The 19737-nt window shown below is 41.3% G+C and overlaps 2 protein-coding genes across 3 annotated transcripts; both read right to left on the bottom strand.

Moving 5' to 3' along the window:
- Nucleotides 1–453: 453 nt before the first annotated feature.
- LOC108606485 (AT-rich binding protein) lies at nucleotides 454–1960 on the bottom strand. 2 transcript variants are annotated; one of them, XM_017996624.1, is made up of 2 exons: nucleotides 1691–1960; nucleotides 454–1534 (listed from the first exon to the last, which is right to left on the bottom strand). In XM_017996624.1, exons 1-2 carry the CDS (start codon nucleotides 1868–1870, stop codon nucleotides 509–511), a joined length of 1206 nt encoding a protein of 401 aa, XP_017852113.1. In that variant the 5' UTR covers nucleotides 1871–1960; the 3' UTR covers nucleotides 454–508. The 2 variants fall into 2 exon arrangements, with proteins under 2 accessions (XP_017852113.1, XP_017852114.1); XM_017996625.1 differs by having other exon boundaries at nucleotides 454–1531.
- A 1638-nt stretch (nucleotides 1961–3598) lies between these two features.
- Nucleotides 3599–15537, bottom strand: LOC108606484. The gene is given in 5 exon segments (XM_017996623.1): nucleotides 3599–5492; nucleotides 5713–7803; nucleotides 10800–11008; nucleotides 12728–14476; nucleotides 15226–15537. Coding segments are annotated over 4 exon segments (5439 nt in total). The 5' UTR covers nucleotides 14294–14476; nucleotides 15226–15537; the 3' UTR covers nucleotides 3599–3919.
- Nucleotides 15538–19737: the final 4200 nt, after the last annotated feature.

Here is a 19737-nt window from a genome sequence, read left to right as displayed (position 1 = left end):
ACATTTACATATATGTATGTATATGTGTGTATGTATATATATATATATATATATATATATTTATATATATGTATATTGTATATGTTCGTAATAATGCACAGTTTGCAATCAGTGCAAGTACACCAATATGATTGCAAGCCATGCCCATGGAGATTAACATAACCTCGCCTAAAGATTTACATTGCTTAAATATCTATGGGGATGTGGTATACAGCGGGAGACGGGAAAAAATCAGATATGTACCGAATACAGTACGTACATGCAGAAGCTTAAATTGTAAAAAATCAAAATCGAAGTGCCAATTTGCTATGGAAAGGCTATAAATTTCAACTGCCATCTTATTGGAAAGAGGAAGAAGGAGAGCTACATACATATATGCATATATGCATATATATATACATATACATATAAGAAATATATATATATATATACTAAGAATTAGCACTATCCGCCCAAGTTGCGAAGCTGGGCTACGAAAATTTTGTGCATAGCCCAACGTTAACTCTATCTATGGCCCAGCCAAGAAGCGCTGCGGCAACAGATCGCTCTTGATGCCACGCATTGAATGCTTCTTCTTGCGATGCGTAGATAGGTTGCACGACTGCTTGAAGGAGGCGCTGCACATATCACAGTTGAAACGACGCTCCTTGCTGTGCACCACACGATGCAGCTCCATGCGCGACTTGTACTTAAACTTTAGTCCACACGTCCCATAATCGCAGACATACCAACGCTCGCCATCATCCGATGATACGGCACTGCTGGCGCTGGCCGTTGTGCTGTTGGAATCCTTGGGCGCCAGTTCCTGTGCAGCCAGCAGTGGCATACCTGCCGCAGCAGCCGCTGCCGCCGCCACAGACATGCTGAGTGTGCCGCAGGCATGCTGCATGACAGTATTGCTGTTTGTATTCGGGGCCACCGATGTGCATGTGCCGCCTGTGCTAACGACGCCCAGTGTGGCATGTGGTGGTGTGCTGCTCACATTGACTGAGGTGGAGGTACCGGCACTAATGAAACTCGATGTTGGAGGTGGCGGCGGTGGTGCAGGCACGACTTGTGATAAATGATAAATTGTGGTGTTTCCCGCCGCCGCCGCCGCCGCTGCTGCTGCCTGCAAGTCTGGAGTTAGCGTCAGGCCTGTGGGCTCCACTTTAATGTCAATGCCACTGTTGGTACGTGTGCCAGTAGCTGTCGCGACTGCATGCAGTTCGGCCATGTCCTTAACAGCATCTCGCTGCTGCTGCTGTTGTTGTTGGTGCATATGCTGCTGATGCTGCTGCTGTTGTTGTTGTTGTTGTTGTTGTTGCTGCTGCTGTTGTTGTTGCTGCTGCTGTTGCTGTGCTTCATGCAGTTCAACGGCGGCGGCCACCTCACGTTGCTCCTCTTCACTGTATTTGGCCGCACAATGATACAAAGCCAATGGCACGGATACTGCCGTGACGCCCCCAGTAGCCTGTGCCGTTGTAGCTCCAGTCGTGGCTGTCGCCGTTTCCACATCCGTCAGGCAATAGCTGGAAGTGCGACTGTGGTCCTGCTGGTTCGTACAAGTACACAAACATATGGAGATTAACGACGCAAACGCATACACACAATTGTAGCAATAACAATTTTTTGGCGCGCATATTGAGCACCGAACCATTATTAAAGAGCAGATCTTGCATCTAATCAATAGTATATAGACTACACTTACCTTGGCCACGCCGTGCAGAAAGTTGTGCTCATCTTGTATGTGCTTCCAGAACGCATCCTGCGTTTGCAGCTCCTCCTGGCAAGTATGACAGACAATCCAAAAACTTTCGCCGGATAAACAGAATTCTCCCAGTTTCGTATAGATTTTATTGTTTTTGCTGAGAATGCGCGGAAAACCCATTGCGTTGTCGTTGTTTGGCTACGCCTCGGGGTTGCGCTTTATTATTATTTATATTTATGTGAATGTTTTGTTGGCTGTAGAGCAAACAACAACTTGCAGGTATTATCCAGTACAATGCAGCTGCAATGAGTATTTCATCGCTATCGTTATCGGTTTGTCGAGCGCGCTCACACGATACTATTGTGGATGATACTCGCTAATTTGTTACGTTCCTTGCATCTCGCTCGCACTTATTGAATTCTTATTTCTACGCTGCTCGTACAAATATCAGCCTGACTTGAACTTTGAACATTAACGTACGGCTAGAGCGCCAAATCATGGTAAGAAAGAAAATTAACAGGAAAACGCATTTAAAAAACAATCACTTTTTTATTAATTATATTTTAATGCGCTCATGTTCATGTTCTTACAAATCTGTGCAAGGCGAAAATAATATTTAAAATTTCGAATCGCCCAGTTGGTGGAAAAGCTTTTTGAATTTTGTAGCTACCCAAAGCTCCAATTTTTTTTCAATTTCTTAAAATTAAAAATAAAAATATACAGACTTTGTTTTTAATAATTTGCTTAGTTTTCATTTCTTTATTTTCATGTTTCTTCATTTATTTAAATTTTAATTTACGTGGGCCTTGCAAAACCAAACATAATTTAAATACTTTAGGAGGCTTCAAAACCAACAATAATAGTTAAGGTGTATGTGTGTGTGTGTTTGTAGATACAATGGTATGTGTAGCATACATAAATATTAAACAGCCATGGATATATGAATGCTGAAACTAAATAAAGTATAAATTGTTCTCCACTTGCTTCCTGTTTAAATCAATTCCCGTCTAATAAATAACAGCACAAAAAAAAGGTCTACAATAATAATAATAATAATACAATTGGGTGTTTTGCGGTTTGCTTGTTCTTTGCCAAATAATCCATAAAACGGATATTATTTTTGTAATTTACATACACATACTAGCATACATATGTATGTTCATATGCATTCGATTAAATGTATATAGGTAAATATCTCTATATATATAAATAAATTGTTTAACATAAGCATTTTGTATGTTTTTAACATATTTTGTTTTCTCTTTCTTCTGCTTCTGGTTTTTGTGTTGAATTGTTTTAATGATTTTGGGAATTGTTCGTTTACAAATAACATACATACATACAAGTAGATGATTGCTTATTTGGAACATGTTCTTAACGTCAATTGTTTGTTGTTTATGCTTTTTGTTTTTGTTTTTCGTAGAAGAACAATACTATTATATTTGACATTTGTTTTTGTTTTTGCTTGCATTTGCCGGTTTTTGTATATTTTACATTTTGATTTGAATTATGAATTAGGATGCAAGAAATTTAATTTCTTGCTTAGACATTTAATTTAATGACTTTATATTACTTATTTATACTATATGTAATTATTTATGCATATATTGCTAGAAAGATTCTGTTAATAACTATGCAGTCAGTTGACGAACAGCGAACATGTTGTAATTGTTGCTGCTTGGGTGCAAATTCTTTTAAATGTTCATTCATTTTTGTCAAGCGCGCATTACTAAACAAACAAATTGTAAATTATTGTATATATATATATACATATATATTTTTTTATACTTATATATGTACAAGAATGAGTGAAACAAGAGAGTTTGTGTGTGTCTGTCTGTCTCTGTGTGTGGGTGTGTGTGTGTGTGTGTGTGCTGACATTGGAAAATGTTCAAATATTTTTTAAGATTTTCTTTTTTTTTGCTAGTAGTGTGTGTTTTGTCACTTTAATGTAATCAGTTCTTTGCGTTCTCAGTGAAAAATTACAGAAATTTCAAGAAACGTTGAAATTAACGATAGTTTTTACATTAACTGCTATCGATATCAAGAATTGTATTATTTTCTTTGTGTTTGTATGGCATATGATGCCTAGAAATTAGTTAGCCTATCTACTTGCTAGTTATATAAAAAAAAAAATAAAAAAAATAGTAAATAAAAAAAAACTTCCTCTGCGTGTAAAACAGGTTAATAAATAACTTAACATAGAAAGAGTTTAACTTGAGCGTGTGCTTAGAACGCATCACCCGCATACCAGGGATGCACCCAGGGCGCCGATGGCGGCGGCGTGGGCGGATAAATCGTCGGCGATGGCTGGCCGTGTGCATGATGCGCTGCTGCCGCCGCTGCAGCGGCGCTCATATGATGATATGGCGCTGAGAAGGCGCCATAATAAGAGGCCGCTGCCAGCGCGGCTGCTGCTGCTGTCGGCGATGCAGCCGCCGATGAGGAGTGGGTCGACGAAGCGGGCGACAGGCTGGAAATAACGGGTGCGCAAATGCTGTGCCGCCGATTCATGCTGGCCTGGGCCTGACGCTGATGCCGCTCGGCAGCAACGGCCGCTGCGGCAGCTATGGCGGCCACACGCGTCGCACTGCCAGCTGCTGGCGCATCTGGTGGCTGCGGCAGTGGGTTTATTAGTGGCAGCAAGCGACGCTGGCGCTCAGTGGTGGTCGCAGCTAGGCTCCAGTCGTAGCTGCTGGCGGCGCTGCTATGTCGCTGCTCCTGTACGGCGGCTGCGGCACTAAGTGGTGGGCTGAGCATGTTGGCGGCCGCCTTGCCGTATAACGTGGATAGGTAAGCATGCTCGGCTGCGGCTCTTTGCTGAGCGGCGGCTTTGGCGGCGCTGGCACTGCTGGTGGTCTTGGTGCTAGTGCTGCCGCCGCCGCCGCCGCCGCTGCTGCTGCTGGAGCTGGAGCTGGTGTGTTCGGCGTGTTGGCGCTTCTTCTGCTGCCGCTGCTGCTCTTGACGATGCTGTTGGTGTTGGGGGTGCGCATGCGGTGGAGCGACTTGGGGCGACTGATGGTGGCGCGCGGGCGGCGGCTGATGGTGACGCGTGGGCGGGGGCTCTTGCGGGGGCTGATGGTGACGCGTGGGCGGCGGTTCCTGCGGCGGCGGCGGCGGCTGCGACTGCTGGCGAGTAAGCGCAAGTGGCATTTCTGAGTGATCTGGCAGGTGTTGGTTGTGGGAGTACAACATTTCGTATGTTTTGCTGCTGCTGCTGTGTGCTATTGGTGGCGAATATTGTTTTGGTGGATGTTGCTGCTGCAGTTTCTTTTGGTGTTGCTCGTGTTGTTGTTTCTGTTGTTTTGCTTGTTGTTGTTGTTGTGGTGTTGGTGGTGGTGTTGCTGTTGATGGCGGTGCCAAGTGTGCGATCGTTTTATGTTGCTTGGCAAACTTATCTGTTTTTGTTGCAGTCACTATTGTTGTAATGTTGTCTACTGTTGGTATTGACTCTGTTGTTGGTGTGTTGGGTGTTGTTGTAACTGATGCTGTTGATGTGGGTGTTGCTGCTGCTGCTGCTGCTGCTGCTGTTGTTGTTGTTGGTGGTGTTCTTAGTATTATTGGTGTTAATATTGTGGGTGTTCTTGTTCTTCTCGGTGCTGTTGTTATTGTTGTTGGTGGCAAATGTTGTGCTCCCCAGCTTAAATCCTAGCTAGTGCGTGAACGTTTCGAAGGTGGCTGCTCTGGTTGATGAGTCATGAACGTCAGCTGTGTCATATACTTGATGATATCCCGCACTTGGACCAGCGGCATATTCTCATTGTAGGTACGATCGTACTCCATAAGTATTTGCACCTGACGCCTGTTTTATCAGCAAAAAGAAGAAGCAAGAACAAAGAGGTTGTTGAGTAAAAAAGGTTACGGTAGAGTTGTTAACTTATTAAATTGAAACTTTCAATTGCATTCAAAGTAAATTAGTTAATGTTAAGGCAAGAGAAAAGTAATAGTAACTACTCGCTGCTATACAGCGCTCGTTACTCGTTACTTATTTAACGAATTTTTCTAAGCTATTGCCAACTTACCGATTGGCTTTGTAGAGCTCCACGCCGAGCGCCTCGATCAGCCGCTTGCAGTGCTCCAGTGTGACCGTGGGAAAGAATTTCTTCTGAAACTCGGTTAGCGTCATCAGCTGCTCGGAATCGTTGTAGGCCTTCATGTTGATGCACGGCACCAAGTGCTTCTCCACGCAGACGCGCTGCACCTTGTAGGGATGCAGGTTCATGCTGCTCGTTGGTATCTCCGGTATAACGCACAACCGCTGTGCCCCATCGGTGGCCGCCCGGGCGGCCTCTGCCTGCGCCAGAGCCGCGTGGCGCTGCAGATGCATTGTGGCGCTATTTACGCTTGAAGAGTTGCTGGCGGCACTGCCACCGCCAGCGCTTGAGGTGCTAGTCGAAGTCCGAGCGCCGTTCTGTTGCAGGTGCTGGGCGTGATGAGCCAGGGCGGCGGACATTCGCTGATGCTGTGCCGCGGCGGCGGCCTGCTGTTGCTGCTGCTGCTGCTGCGCTTGTTGTTGCTGCTGCTGCTGCTGCTGTTGAGCGGCGGCCGCCGCTTGCTGCTGCTGCTGCTGGTGAAATGCGGAGGCCGCCAGCGACCTTCGGGATGAAGACAAATCGATTACTTCAGTGGGCGTGGTGCTGGGTGTGATTGTTGTGCTGCCTATGCTGCTATCCAAGTGATGGCTATTGATACTAAACTGATGGCTGTGTGACTGACGCCCGTAACCGCCGATTGACTGCCTATGCCGCAAGCTCGCGGATGAGGAACTGTTGGAGCCGGAGCCGACATTGGCTAACGACAATATGGCAGGTGGCAGTGAATTGGACTTGGTGGAGCATATGACGCTCTTTTGACGCGCTGCTGCACCAGCAGCGGATGCACCACCACCGCCACCACCAGCACCAAATGAAGCATTCGGAGCGCCATTTGGCGAGGCGGCTGTGGTGGACGCACTCGAGCTGGAGCAGCTGCTGGAGGGCGAGTGCAAAAAATGTCCCGGCGGCAATTGGGGCGTTATGGTAACATTCGGATTGGAAGCTAGCGACAACGTGGTCACATTGCCGCCACCGCCACCGCCACCACCAATGGCCGGCGACATGGGTGGCGATATATACGAGGGCACGGGATGTGCATGGGCATGTGATGCATTCGCATTGGCATTCGTTTGAATGGACGTGGAGAGATCAGGATTGGCCAGCACCTTGTGTATAACGGCACGCATTTCAGCCGTCATATTGAATTTCTTTTCGAAATCCTCTAGGGCTTGCGTGGAATTCAAGGGTATTGTGGTTACACCAGCACCGCCGGCTATTGCACCACCACTGCTACGTTTCTTGCCACTTAGCTGCTGCTGCTGCTGTGCCAGCAGCTGCTGCTCATCTGGTATTAGGGGTGGCACAATTGGCTTGGTAAAGGTGCCCCCACCACCACCACCACCACCACCACCACCACCAGCAGCAGCAGCAGCAGCAGCAGCTGAGGCGGCCGCTTTGTTGCTTTTGCTGTTAGCAGCTGCCTGCTTATAGTCCAACATGGTTATCAGATCCGTATCCATGGGCAGCGATGGATAGTTAATGCCCAAGGCGTTATGCGATTTCTGAGATGAACCACTTGCTCCCCTAGCGCCACCGCCACTGCCACCCACCATGTTGCCACCACCCTTGATTTGCTGTGTGAAAAGCAAACGCTCCGATGGGGAGAGCTGATTCCACAACGCCAGATTCGCGTTGGGCATATTGTAATTTAAGAGCGCTTGCATATTGGCAGCCACAGCGGCGGCCACAGCCGAAGCATTTGAAGCGGCATTAGATTGGCGTTGGCTGAGGCTGAGGCTGACATTGGCATTGCTTGATGCATTCGAGGATGCATTCGAGGAGGAGGTGGGGGATGGCGAACAACTGTTGCCGCCGCCGCCGCCGGCCATTTGATGGCGAGTGTTATTGGCAAGGACATGGCCATGATGGCTACGTGGACTATGCGTGTTTGGGGAGTGTTGTTGTGCATGGTTAAATGTGCTATTTTGGTGTTGCTGTTGTCGTTGTTGTTGTTGTTGCTGTTGTTGTTGTTGTGTCTGTTGTTGTTGTTGTTGCACCAGTGATTGCTCGATATTTGACCTAGAAACATTATATATATATACAATACATGAGTTGCTTTCAATCTGCTGCAAAATTTCCAGTTTTGTGAGTTTTTTTTTCAATTTGTTAAGGTTTTTTTTGTTTCTTTTTTTTTTTCTTGTGTGTAAAATTGTTGTAATCTTTTGTGTTTTGTTCCTAAAGCATTTTTCAAATTTTGTTGCTAGACGCACTCACAAAAAAAATTCATATGTATGCCACGCACAAATACAAATGTATACACACACACACACACACACACACAGAGAGAGAGATTGTGTACATGAGTTGTTGATCTGAATTGCACCGGCACCCAGCTCCAGTGTAGTGTTGTGTAGCGTAGTGTTGGCTAACATGTTTATATGTGTAGACATAAATAAAAACACTAAATGTTTGTTTGTTTTTTGAAGCTTTTTGTTGTTATACATTTATTTCCATTTAAGTGTTGTGTCCTAAGCGTATCTGTTTTTCAAAATTATGCTTAATTATTCGCTAAATGTGTTAACGTGTGTGTGTGTGTTTGTATGTGAGTGTGTGTGTATTTGTATGTGAGTGTGTGTGTTTGTGTGTATTAATGCTTGTGTGATGGAACAAAATAAACAATTTAATTGCAACTTATTTGTTGCAGCGTCACAGTTTAATTGTTTACTACATATGTATATGTGTGTGTGTGTGTGTGTGTGTGTGTGTCACGTTCATACATTCACACATGTATGCATGTATTGTTAACATATCACATTTATTGCCATAACTATTTTCATATCGTATATATCTGTGTTCTTTGTTTCTTTAATATTTAATTACTATATATGGTAATTACTATTAGAAATTTTGCCAATTATCAACTTGTACACGCATTATATATAATGTTATCTCGATCTATCACTGTGTTGTGGGATAGGTTAAATGTCTGAAACGATTCTCTTTTGGATTCTTGTGTTTGCGACTTATTTCGGTGGGCCGAGAGGGTAGTGGTGGTTGTTGTTGGGTGTTTGGACGGAAGGAGTCTCTGCCATAGGTAGAATACCTGCCATCAATGTTTTTAAAGTTCCTGTTATAATTGTTGTTGTTGTGGTAGTTGTTGGTGTTATAATTGTAATTCATGTTGTTGTTGTTGTTGTAATTGTTGTTGTCATTGTAGAAGTCAACAGTCGTGGTGGTTCTTTGATTTCATTTCAAGTGCAACAACAAAACCAATAAAAAAAAAAAACAAATCAATACATTAGGGGTAGTCAGTACACACAGCCATAAATAATTTATATGTACATATATGTATGTATATACATATCGTACATATGTATGTATGCATATATTCGTTGTAGTATATGTATATATTTTCATAATAATAAGAATACATTTAAACAATTAATCGTAATCGTTCTGCTCTTGATGCTCTTATTAATGCGTATTCATGTTTTTCAAAATATGTTGTAGTTCTTCTATCAGCGATTCGATCCGATTCGACTCGATTCGATTCGTATCGATTCGTCTGTCAAATTCTTAGACATTTATCCAGAAAGTAGCATATTAAGCAAATAACCAAAATATGATTGATAATAACGTATAAAATATTTATTGCAACCGTGTTAATTCTATGCATAGCTACTACAAATAGTTTATTTATTTAATACTATTATTGTTATTCAATAGCGTTCCAGGTATTAAGCAAGAGCATGCAAGTTATAAACAAAAATTAAAAAACACAATTTATGCAAATCAAAATGATAATTACATATAAAAACTACAGTGAAGTGAATTGATGAAAGCATGTACATATGTATGTGTGTATATATATGTGTGTTTGTATGTAAAGTGTATGTGGCATTTGAAACACTCTTGCTTATTTTCAAAAAGTGATGTGTACACCATTTAGTTATTCAATTCAATTTCAATCAGATTTAGTATTTTTGTCTTGGACTAGTTAGTTGGTTGAAAGTTTATTCCTAAAGTAATTGTGTGTGTGTGTGTCTGTGTGTGTGAATATTTTGAAAAACATAAAATGCAATGACGTTCATAATGAAATATAGGTAGAATTTGCATACTCTAACAATTAACTGTGAGCAGTTTTTTGTGTGTGGTATGTATAGTAGTGTATAGTATATAAAAAAGGCATTTATGTCATGTGAAAGGTTTTTTTTTACTACAACAACAATAAGAAAAACATGGAAATATTTGTTTTGAAAAATTTCTTCTTCGAATAAAATATTACGAAAAAATAATGTGGCGTGACTTTTTTCTTTCTGTTTTTCATTTTTGGGCAAAGGAATAGTAGCAAAATAATTAATGCGTATTACGATTATTTTTTATAATTCCATAACATATTATATAGTATATATTAAAAATGGCAAAACACAGTTTGAAATTTGATTAAAATTAAATAAAATGCGTGCACAAACGCCGATTTCGATATTCCGTTTTCTTCTGTTTTATTTTCTTCTATTGTTTTTATTTTTTTTTTAGAACTAAGTAAGATGAAAAATCAATTGGTGCATAGAAGAAGAGAATTAAACACAAAAATTGCTTCTATATTACATTTACATATACATATATACATACATACAAATATGTAAGCATATAGTGATGTATATATTTATATTTTGTTTGTTTGTTCATATGGCACCCTAATGGCAAATTATCAAACTTAATTTAGAGTGAAGAAAATACATAATAAACGAATTACAACAAAATTTGAAAAACACAATTTCTGCGCATTTGATTTGCTTTTTGATGGCTCAATCAATCAATCAATCAATGAGTTTAATTGATAGACAAATCAACGTAAAAATCAACGTAAAAGTATAATAATGTATTATTAATTAGCAAAAATTATCAATTATAAATAGTAACTGTAATAGTGTGTGAATTTGCTTCTTAAATTTCGAAACAGCAGCGCAGTTACAACAAAACGTTTATCGATAGCAACAATGATACATATATGTACAATCGATAAGTCAAGAGTCAAGAAAAAAAAAGTCAACAAACTTTTTGCAAATACTTACATGTGATTGGCAGCATTCTGGCCCGCTGCCGAACGAACCAGTGGAGGCGGCGCATTGGCACCACCACCACTGTGACTATTCACGGAGGACATTGAGATCGCAGGATTGTTATAGGAATACGGCTGGCGGCTGCTGCCGCTTAGCATCATGTTGTTCAGGTGCTCGCGATATGTGCCAACTCGATTCGAATTCGCATGTGTTTGTTGTGCCTACAAAAAAAAAAAAGACAAACAACACATAAATGGAAAATTGCAAAATAAATATAAAAAAAACTTAATGCAAGTGTTGTGTATGTGTGTGTGTGTGTGTGTGTGTGTGTGTGCGAGTACACATATATGTTAGCTACGTGTGTGTGTGTATGTATGGCTGTTAATATAACTGTGAAAAGTGTGGTTTTTAGAAAACTTTTGTACGGCAGGTGAGCGCATAAGCAAGTACTACACATATAAAAGCTTCAACAGGTTGCCACACACTCACTCACACACACACACACAATCACACACACACAATCACACACGCATATACCACAACTACAACCAAAGACAGCGACAGCAGCAGCAGCAGAGAGAGAGAGACAGACAGAGAGAGAGAGCAAGAGGGAGAGCATAGCGTGTATCTATGCATGACCCAGTTAATGAAGCTGCTGCTGCTGAACTAAAGAAAATCACATACATATGTATATATGTGTATATAATGCAGCATATGTATATACACATATACATTTGTAATTATAAGCGCGAATGTACTAAAATTACTTTTAGTCTTGCTTCAATACTTTATTAGCAAAAAATATATATATATACATATGTATATAAGGAACGAGCTCTCTGCTACTTTTTACTGCCGGTTTACTGCCTAAAATGTCCATACATATGTATGTATATGTTTTCATAACAATAACAATAACAACAAATATTATCTTAAAGGCATTTCATTAATCAATTCTTTTCACACACACACACACACACACACACATGCATACACGCATGAAGTGAAGTAGATGACATGCGTCGGCGTTCATTGGTGAATGACTACAAGAGAGGCAGAGACAGTTTACACACACACAAACACACACACACACACACACACACGTTGGCAAAAAGCAGCGTGCTGTTTGTTGTCTGCTCTTGGCTTTAAAATAAATAAGAGCGTGCGTTAAAGAGAATGAGATGCATGCAAAACAAAAAACAAAATTAAAACAACAACAAAAATTATAGCAAAGAGCCATTCACTTGGAAATGCAAGTTCGTTTTATTGAATTGAAATGCAACCGGTCAAACAAAATTTTTGTGGAGTCTTCTGCTGTTTGTGTTTATATAATTGTATTTAATATTTGTATGTATGTACTTAGTATTTAAGCCATGAACACTTAATGAACAAACATTGATAAATTTGTAACAATGTTAACCATGTAAAGTATGCCAAGCAATCTCTTTGTCAAATTTATTTGCTTCTCATTGGAAGTACAACAAAAAAAGTTTTTATAAAGAATTTAATGCTTTGAATACAATATTAAATTTGCGTATTCAATTTTGCGTATATTGTGTTTTGCCAGTTTTTTTTTCTATATATAACAAACAAATTGTTGTTACATTTTTGTTTTGCCTGTTACACCCTTTGGCCCATTAAGCCAATGTGTACACATGTATTAAGAGCAAAAATATATTTTTCAAGCCATTCTTCTTCTTCTTCTTCTTTGACCTGCCATTTCATCTCATACATATTCAAATCAACTTTTGATATCGGTAATCCATCACTTATAATTAATATTCAAATAAATAAATTTCGAAAAATATTTTCGGATTAGCCCCCATATGCGTTATTCGTTATCACCACTTTCTTCGTAGTTTTGCGCGCTGTGGGGGGAGGGCATCAACTTATATGTAATACACCATGTAGCATGCGAAATAGAATATAGAACTACTCACCAACATTTGGGCATGGAGCTGGGCATTATTCCAGCTGCCGCTGGCCAATGCCTGGACTGTGGCCTGGGTGAGCATGCGTGTGTTTCCACCTGTCTGCAGCATGGCGGCGGCAGCGACGGCTGCTTGTGAGTTGAATACCGCTGCAGCGGCCTGGGGGGAGAAGTTGCTGGCATTTGTGACCCCATTGGCAGTGGCGGCGGCCGCTGCAGCGGCCACTGCTCGCTGTTTCATCAAATGTTGTTGCTGTGCGGCGGCGGCAGCGCTGACGGCGCTGGAATGCTGTTGTTGTTGTGACTTTTGTACGCTGCTGTTGCCGCCCCCATTGGCGCTGCCGCCGCTGCCAACGTTGTTGTTATTGTTGTTGTTGTTAACGCTGCTGCTGCTGTTGGTGGTAATCTTTGGCGGCGGGGCCGTCGGCTGGCGTGTCCAGTTGACATTGGTAGTGACATTGGTGCGATTGCCAATCAAGAGATTAGAGTCGACCACCTTGCTGGGCCAGTAATCCTCGAATTCGGTGCCATTGGGAAAATAGCTTTTGATGTCGGTCAGCGAGATGACAGCGACATTCTCACTGGAGAAGAGCTCATTGCGTATGCCCTGCACTTTGCAGCAAAACTTCAAATAAGCCAAGTCCCAGCCATTGAGCAGCTCCGCTTTGGTTTTCAGATTCTCCGTTTCGCCCTCGAAGTAGAAGAGCGGCACCACCTGCTGATTATTGCGCACCGTATACGGCACCACAGACTCCTTGTTGATGCGTATGAAGCCGCATTTCTCCGAGGGCGTTTTGCTGCCCGAGACCAGCTTGCGATAGCATATGTCCAAGAACTGGTAGAACTTGGAGGCGTCGTTTAGACGCACCACCAAATCCTTTTGTGTGAATATATCGCGACCGAATTCGCCATCACAGTGCTTATGGTTGATCTCAATGAAGAGACGCGCCTCCGAGTCCGTTATATAGTAGCTGCGCACGCAGGTGCAGCTCGAGTAAATATCCGGATGCAGGCAGTTCAGATATTTGCCCAACAGCTTCAGCTCAATCATACGCACCGAACAATATTTCTCCGACTGTCTGTATATATAGGGTATGGACACTTTGCCGAATTGCGCCCAGCCGAAGTGGCCCCTGATCGATTCCTCGTCGCAGGGACCACTGCCGGCCTTTTTGTGCTCACTATCAATAGCGCCATTGGCACGACCATTTGCTGTGAGCGCTGGCACCATCTGCATTGTGCCATTGGGCAGCTTTTGGTGGCGCGACAGAAAGCTCATTATGTTGGTCTGGCCATGACCATTGGTCATTGGTGGCTGCATGCTCCCGGGTCCTGGGCCCAAGACAGCAGATACGCCATTGGCATGATGCATGGCTGCCTGCCTGCTGGCCTGCTGTGCGGCCTGTTGCTTTTGTTGTTCCTTCATTTTGGCGGCAAGTTCACGTATTTCGGCATCATCCGGTCGCTCCTGCTTCACCGGCATAGCGATGCCGCCCAGGCTATTGCCATGCAGTGGCAACGGTTGCCCGTTGGCGTCAATGACGCTCGTGATGAGCACATCGTCGCTGCTGGACATGTCGCCGACTCTCACTCGCTCTCTCACTATAATCGCACGCACTACTCTCTAATTGTTCTCTCGATCGGCTCTCTCTTTTCACTTTTCTTTGCGCTGTTTTTTTTTTTTTGTTTTTTTGATTTCGACTGCGCGTTGTTATTTTATCTTTATCTTGTTGCGCAGCTTTATTTCATTTTACATCAACTGCAACAAAAAAAATATGCCAAAAAAATAAATATGCGTTGTATGTTAAATTTATTTTTTGTATTTGTTTCTTGTATGTTGCCAAATACAACATACAACAAACAAAAAGAAAAGAAATTTAATATACAACACAGTCAGTGCACTGTTCTTTCTACTCTCTCTCTCTCTCTCTCTCTGTCTCTCTCTCATGCACACTCTTTGAGGTTGTCTCTCTTCCCGGCATCGGCATACTAAGCGCTGACACAGATATGGCAACACTGGTCCGGCCGTTGGCCACATACAAAAAACACTCACACACATACACACTCGCCATATATAGCACGCATACACAGCAACAACAACAAACACACAAAGAGAAACGTGCTTCGGCTATGTTGTTGATATTATTTCATTCTGCTTGGCTGCTGCTGTTGTTGTTGTGTTGCTTTTGGGGTTTACATTATTGTTGCTGTTGTTGTTTTTTTTTTTGTTGTATATCTTGCTATTTCTTTCGCGCGCACTTTTTCTTAGTAGTAGGTGTTTTTTGTTGCTTCTGCTGCGGCAACGTCGACTGCGCTAGCGTCGTTCCGTTTTGTGTTTAGCAAATTTCTTTTCCATGCAATTGGCAAGCATTTGAACACACACACACACTCACACTACAACAATTATGTTTGTATGTTTGTACAGTTGTAAAGCGCATACACATTTATTTGAATATGTATTATGATTGTATTTTGATTTGCAAATTGCAATTTATGAAACACACTTACAATGCAGTTGGCTTTTGCTTAAGTTCACATTAAAATCACTTGAAAAAAAGTGTATTATATGCAAAAAAAAAAACTTTCTCACATGAACACATGTATACTTGTTGACTTTTATTGCGCTAAATTATTTCATTTATTTTGTTATTGCTCTTTTTGTTTTATTTTCTTGCTTTGTTGTATACTTTGTTTGTTTGATTATAAACCGCCGACGCGACGCCTACTACGACGACGGCGGACAACGACGCTAAAAAGAAAAACGCTGCTGCTTTTTGCTCTGCGGACAGCGACGAGACGTCCTCCCGTCTTCGCAATACACAAACGAGTGTGATCGTTGTTACGAAAATTATTTCAACGAAGTCAACTGAAAAATGTGTGCGGTCTCTATGTATTAGTATTATGTATGTGTATGAGTGCGCGCGCGTTCGCAAGTGTGTGTATACATAGAGCAGCGACGTCGACGCTTGCAGCGCAGCAGCTTTGCGCGTGTATGCTTTCAAATACATAAACTAAATACATATATACATATGTTTATACATATATGCATACAATAATTGTATGTACATACTAAAAGCAAAAAGAAAAACAGAATACATACATCAACACACATACATGTGTATGTATGTATGTATATATGTTTGTAGAGCTGCTGCTGCCGTCGTTGCAGCAGACGTCGACGCAAAGACACGAGCATGCAACCGAACATTTTGCCGAATTGCTGCTGTTGGCCTCGTCACTATTGCCGCTGTTATTGTTTTTGTTGCTATTGTTGGATTTTTTGGTGTTGTTTTTTTAATTTTCGTTGTTGTTATTATTTTTCTTTTTGTTGTTGTTGCTGCTGCTGCGGCTGCTGCTGCTGCTGCACAACACACACCTTGCAACCCCTTATGCACTTCTCCATAGACTAGCTAAGCGACGCTGCTAGCTACTAGTTACAGCTGCTAGTATACAACGGCACTCTTACAGTGGGACAATTTTAATGTCTTATTTAAGAAGTGCATCACAAAAAAAGCCCTGGAAATATACTTGTATATATAAATGTTTTTATATATAATTATCAGTCAGCTCATATAATATTCTGTAGCGAATTTTTAATTCAACAGAATTATTCTTAATTGTAAACACGTTTTTTCCACATCTATTCATATTAAAATCAAACAAATTTGCAATGGAACTTCCAAATGGTTCTATATACATATGTATGTAGGTACAGTACAATCTCGATAATTGAGACAAGTATCTTAAGCCAAGTTCAAAAACTAAATTTGAAATGTTTTTTTTTTTTTTCTCCAAATATCTAATTTTATATATGTATGTAAATATAGTGACCACTGTGCAAGGGAAGCTTAAGCAATGTGCGATTCAAATATATACACATTGGAGCTGCAGAGCTGAAGGAGACCGACGACGTCTGGCTTTAGTCTTGACTCGGCGCTACTCGGCTCGGCTCTACACATACACATGCACCTACACTATATGTTCATACATACATACATAGGTATGTATGTATGATGAGTGCAACGTGGGTCAAACAAGTCCCTGCCCTTCACTTTGCCAATACATATACATATGTATGTATATGTATGTATGTATAAATTTCTATGTCTGTATTTGGGCAGCAGACCGTATAGCGGGGGAGTCTCTATTTTTGGCAGCAGCTTGCTTGCCCCGCATCTCGCACCCCGAACCCCGCACCCTACCTCCTGCCTGCCTGCCACCACCACTACAGTAGTAGTGCTACCACCCGGCTCTGCCAGCGACCCCTGCCTAGAAATAGACGCGCTGAGCTCGTGTAGCATGCCAGCAAAATTGGTCCGAGTCCAGTCGCAGGCCCTGGCTCTGTGTTCTGCTTTGCCCTGCGCTAACTTCTCACTCTTACTCGCTCGCTCGCTGTTTCTTTCTTTCATTCATTCTTTCTCTCTCTCTCTCTCTCTCTCTCTCTCCAGCTCTCTCTCTTTCTCTCTGTGTATGCAAGAAGTTTTCATTTATTCGCGCGATATACATACATACTCGAGAAAGGCCCCGCTTCAGACGGCGCAGCAGACAAGACAGCAGCTGCCGACGCTGAGAACGGTGGACAGAGCAGCGGGCACGAGAGCGTTTTGTGTGTGTTTTTGTTGTTTCTTTTTGTTTTTTTTTTATATATATTTTGTTTTATTTATTGCTGGCCGGCTGACGCTAGTGACAACGGCGTTAGCTGGGCTATTGCACAGGCAAAAGCGAAACAGCGACGCCGACAGCGACGTCAACAGCGCAGCGCAAAAAAGGTCGCTCTTTTGAGTGCATTTCCCAAAATATTTAATTCATTTTTACAGATACAGATGCTTTCTCATACTCTCTCACTCTCTTACTTTCATTTAGATCCGCAGAATTAACATATACATACATAAGCTCAGCTTTTCTTTTTTAATGTAGTTCTTAAGTATATTTTCGTCGGCAAATAAAAAACTTTGATTTTAAAATACTTTGTTAATTAGTCAGCTCTCCCCCGGGCCTTTCCCGCAGTTTGTAAATTACCAGTTGTTTTTTCCCTGCCATACACACACACATCTATATATACATACATATATTACATTTAAGGTGCATATATATATATATATGTATGTATATATTTTGTACATAAAGTATATAATACACGAAGCATCACACAGCGGCGCACAGAGATAAGCATTGTACTCGTTGCGAGTCGCAAAGCCGAACATTCGCTGCAAAAGAGGCCCCGTTTCGAGCATGCTTTGCTATATAAACATTACTAAAGATAAACACACACACACGCATGCAAACAAACATACATACATATACACATTTGTTTGACTGAGTTACCCGCTTTTACCATTAAAAGTGTTCGATGCTGTTTATTATAGAAGAGGCTTGAAGAAAGACTTGATTAATTTACAAAGTCTTATAATATGATATGGGATTTCATTTCTATAGAAAGTTTGTTGAGCTGCTTGTACATATGTACATACATACATTTATATATTTATATATGTATGTATGTATGTATATATATGGCTTAAAAGACTAAGAACCACTTATAAATAAGAAATTGATAACTCCAACAGCTTTAACATTGAAATTTGAAAGCTTAAGCGAACTTAAAGAGAATGTTTGCCCAAAAATTTGCTTCATGCTTTTTGGCCCAATAAACGAACGCGCCGTGGGCTGATATCAGACCGGACATCCGTTAGCCACCTAACAGAAGCAGCAGCAGCGATAATGGTCCATTGAATGCAAATTGAACAATTTTGTGTACGTGTGTGTGTGTGTGTAGACATATACATATATGCATATGTACATATATACAAATTTGTACATATTCTTCTCTAGAATTCTAACAATCTTTGCTTACCATTTGATGTTGTGGCTATGGCTAGTGTGTTCATATTAATCGAAGCTCACTACGAGCTTTACTTAGCTTGGCTCTCATATATTTTCATGGATTGCAAATATTTTATTCTTGCCACCTAACGCGCCTTTCTTCTCTTAGGGGAAAAATGGCCAGCAAATTTGTTCGGCTGCGTAGTTCTTATGGAATACAAAACTTTATAATTACATAGAATAGCACTCAAATTATTCTACAATGGAGCCTATGTACGTCAGAAATATCCTTGGAAACAACCGCCAGTGCTGCCACCCTGCTTATGCATTTATTATGCGGCTAAACGATGTAGACGATATCAAAAATTGCAGCTAATTTTGCTATTGTTGCAAATACTTGCGCTGCTTTCACTTATATAGGCCATATCAATATTTAGAATATATTTCTTTGAAGATATATAGATACGTACATATGTACATGCATATTTTATATAAAGCTGCTTTTATTAATTACCGAAATACATTCACATTCGACAACTCTCTAATTCTCTCATGCCCAAATGTACTGAACACGAAGCGGCTGGCAAATGTCAAGCAAGCCGGCACAGCGAATTGCTGACCCAAACAAGCAACAAAAACAATACAAAGCAAAAGAAACAACAACAACAAGAAGAACAATCGACCACGATAAAAAGACGCGAAAAAATGAATAAAGAGAATAAAAACAAAATCCGAACAGCGTGCTAAACTTTTAGCGAACGCGCGATATACACATACATACATATGTATGTATGTATACATATGTATTTGAATGTGTGAGTTGGTGGGTGAGGTCGAAGTTGGCAAGTGATGTTTCCCTATGCATAACTCTATATACGCCGATACAGTTAGACTTAGCCATAGTTGAAATGCTGTCGTCATCAAAGTTCGTTTACAGCTGCTGCTTCTTCTTTCAATTTACTTGTGCACACACTTTCACAGATTGGCTTACTCACACTCACAAACACACACACACACACACACATGCAAAGCTATGTGTGTATATATCATCGAAAGCGTCGCAGTTGGCGTCTCTGCTTCCACTTCCACGCAACGTTCCGTCATTTTGGGCTATGCGTGTGTATGTATTTGTGTGTGTGTGATGTATTTGGTACATATGTATGTATTTGTTGTTGCTGCTGTTGCTGTTGTTGTTGT

This window comes from Drosophila busckii, chromosome X, assembly GCF_011750605.1.
Source record: "Drosophila busckii strain San Diego stock center, stock number 13000-0081.31 chromosome X, ASM1175060v1, whole genome shotgun sequence".
NCBI lineage: Eukaryota > Metazoa > Arthropoda > Insecta > Diptera > Drosophilidae > Drosophila > Drosophila busckii.
Note: the sequence above shows the minus strand (reverse complement) of the source record. Positions and strands in the feature narration are given on the sequence as shown.